Source organism: Helobdella robusta, assembly GCF_000326865.2.
Source record: "Helobdella robusta unplaced genomic scaffold HELROscaffold_5, whole genome shotgun sequence".
Taxonomy (NCBI): Eukaryota; Metazoa; Annelida; class Clitellata; order Rhynchobdellida; family Glossiphoniidae; genus Helobdella; species Helobdella robusta.
Genome location: NW_008705254.1, coordinates 6,444,187 through 6,444,973, shown reverse-complemented (window position 1 = coordinate 6,444,973; position 787 = coordinate 6,444,187). Strand labels below are relative to the sequence as shown.

The 787-nt window shown below is 40.4% G+C and overlaps 1 protein-coding gene across 1 annotated transcript in view; it reads right to left on the bottom strand.

Moving 5' to 3' along the window:
- Window positions 1–495, bottom strand: part of HELRODRAFT_163804 (hypothetical protein) — a gene marked incomplete at both ends in the record, with an annotated part of 4,012 nt that extends 3,517 nt beyond the window's left edge. Inside the window, one exon of the mRNA XM_009027579.1 lies at window positions 86–495. Coding sequence (XP_009025827.1) covers window positions 86–495 — 410 coding nt within the window. The remainder of the gene's footprint in view (window positions 1–85) is intronic.
- Between the last annotated feature and the right edge of the window lie 292 nt (window positions 496–787).

Here is a 787-nt window from a genome sequence, read left to right as displayed (position 1 = left end):
TATCTGTGCCGAGCCAGGCCTGTATACACCCAGAAGAATGAATTGATTTTTATTGATTACTAATCTAATGGCGACAACTTCAAACGTTACAAATGAAGGCAAATTTATCTTTCTGCAACCAAACTCTTTGCGGAAATATATGACCAGTCCACCGTGGCCAGGATCATGCTGCCTGACAAAGTCCACGTAACAGTACCCCGGTGGCATAGCAGCACTGACAGAGTTGTTCCCAGGCAAGCCATGCCAAGTTTCAGTCAACACTAACACATCCAATCCATCACAAATTAGTCCATAAATCCCGTCAACATTACGTGCAATTGATCTAACATTTAACAAACCCAGATTGAAATTTTCATTAGAATTGCTGTTATCATCATCACCACTGTGGAAACCGTGACTACCACATTTGATCAAACTGCATAACTCATATCCAGGGCCTTGTCGTCCATTCATCAGTTTGACTCTTTCCTTGCAGGAAAATGTACTATTTTCCATTTTCCTACGTCTCCTCGCACTCTGTATAAAAAACCCTCCGTTGAGTTTTTCTCCATCTGTCTGGCGTCGTCCATCAATTTTTTAAGTTCATCTCTTTGCTCAACAGTAAGATCATGACTCAGACCAACATGAGACAGATTATCGCCTACTGACTTCATTTTAAAAACATTTTTGAAAACGAGTTCCTTCACCTTGACATCATCAAACTTTACCAAAATTGGTCTTACCACCGTATCATTTTTCTTACCAAGTCGTACCAACTTTATTATGTTTGTTTCACCGCAGACACCAC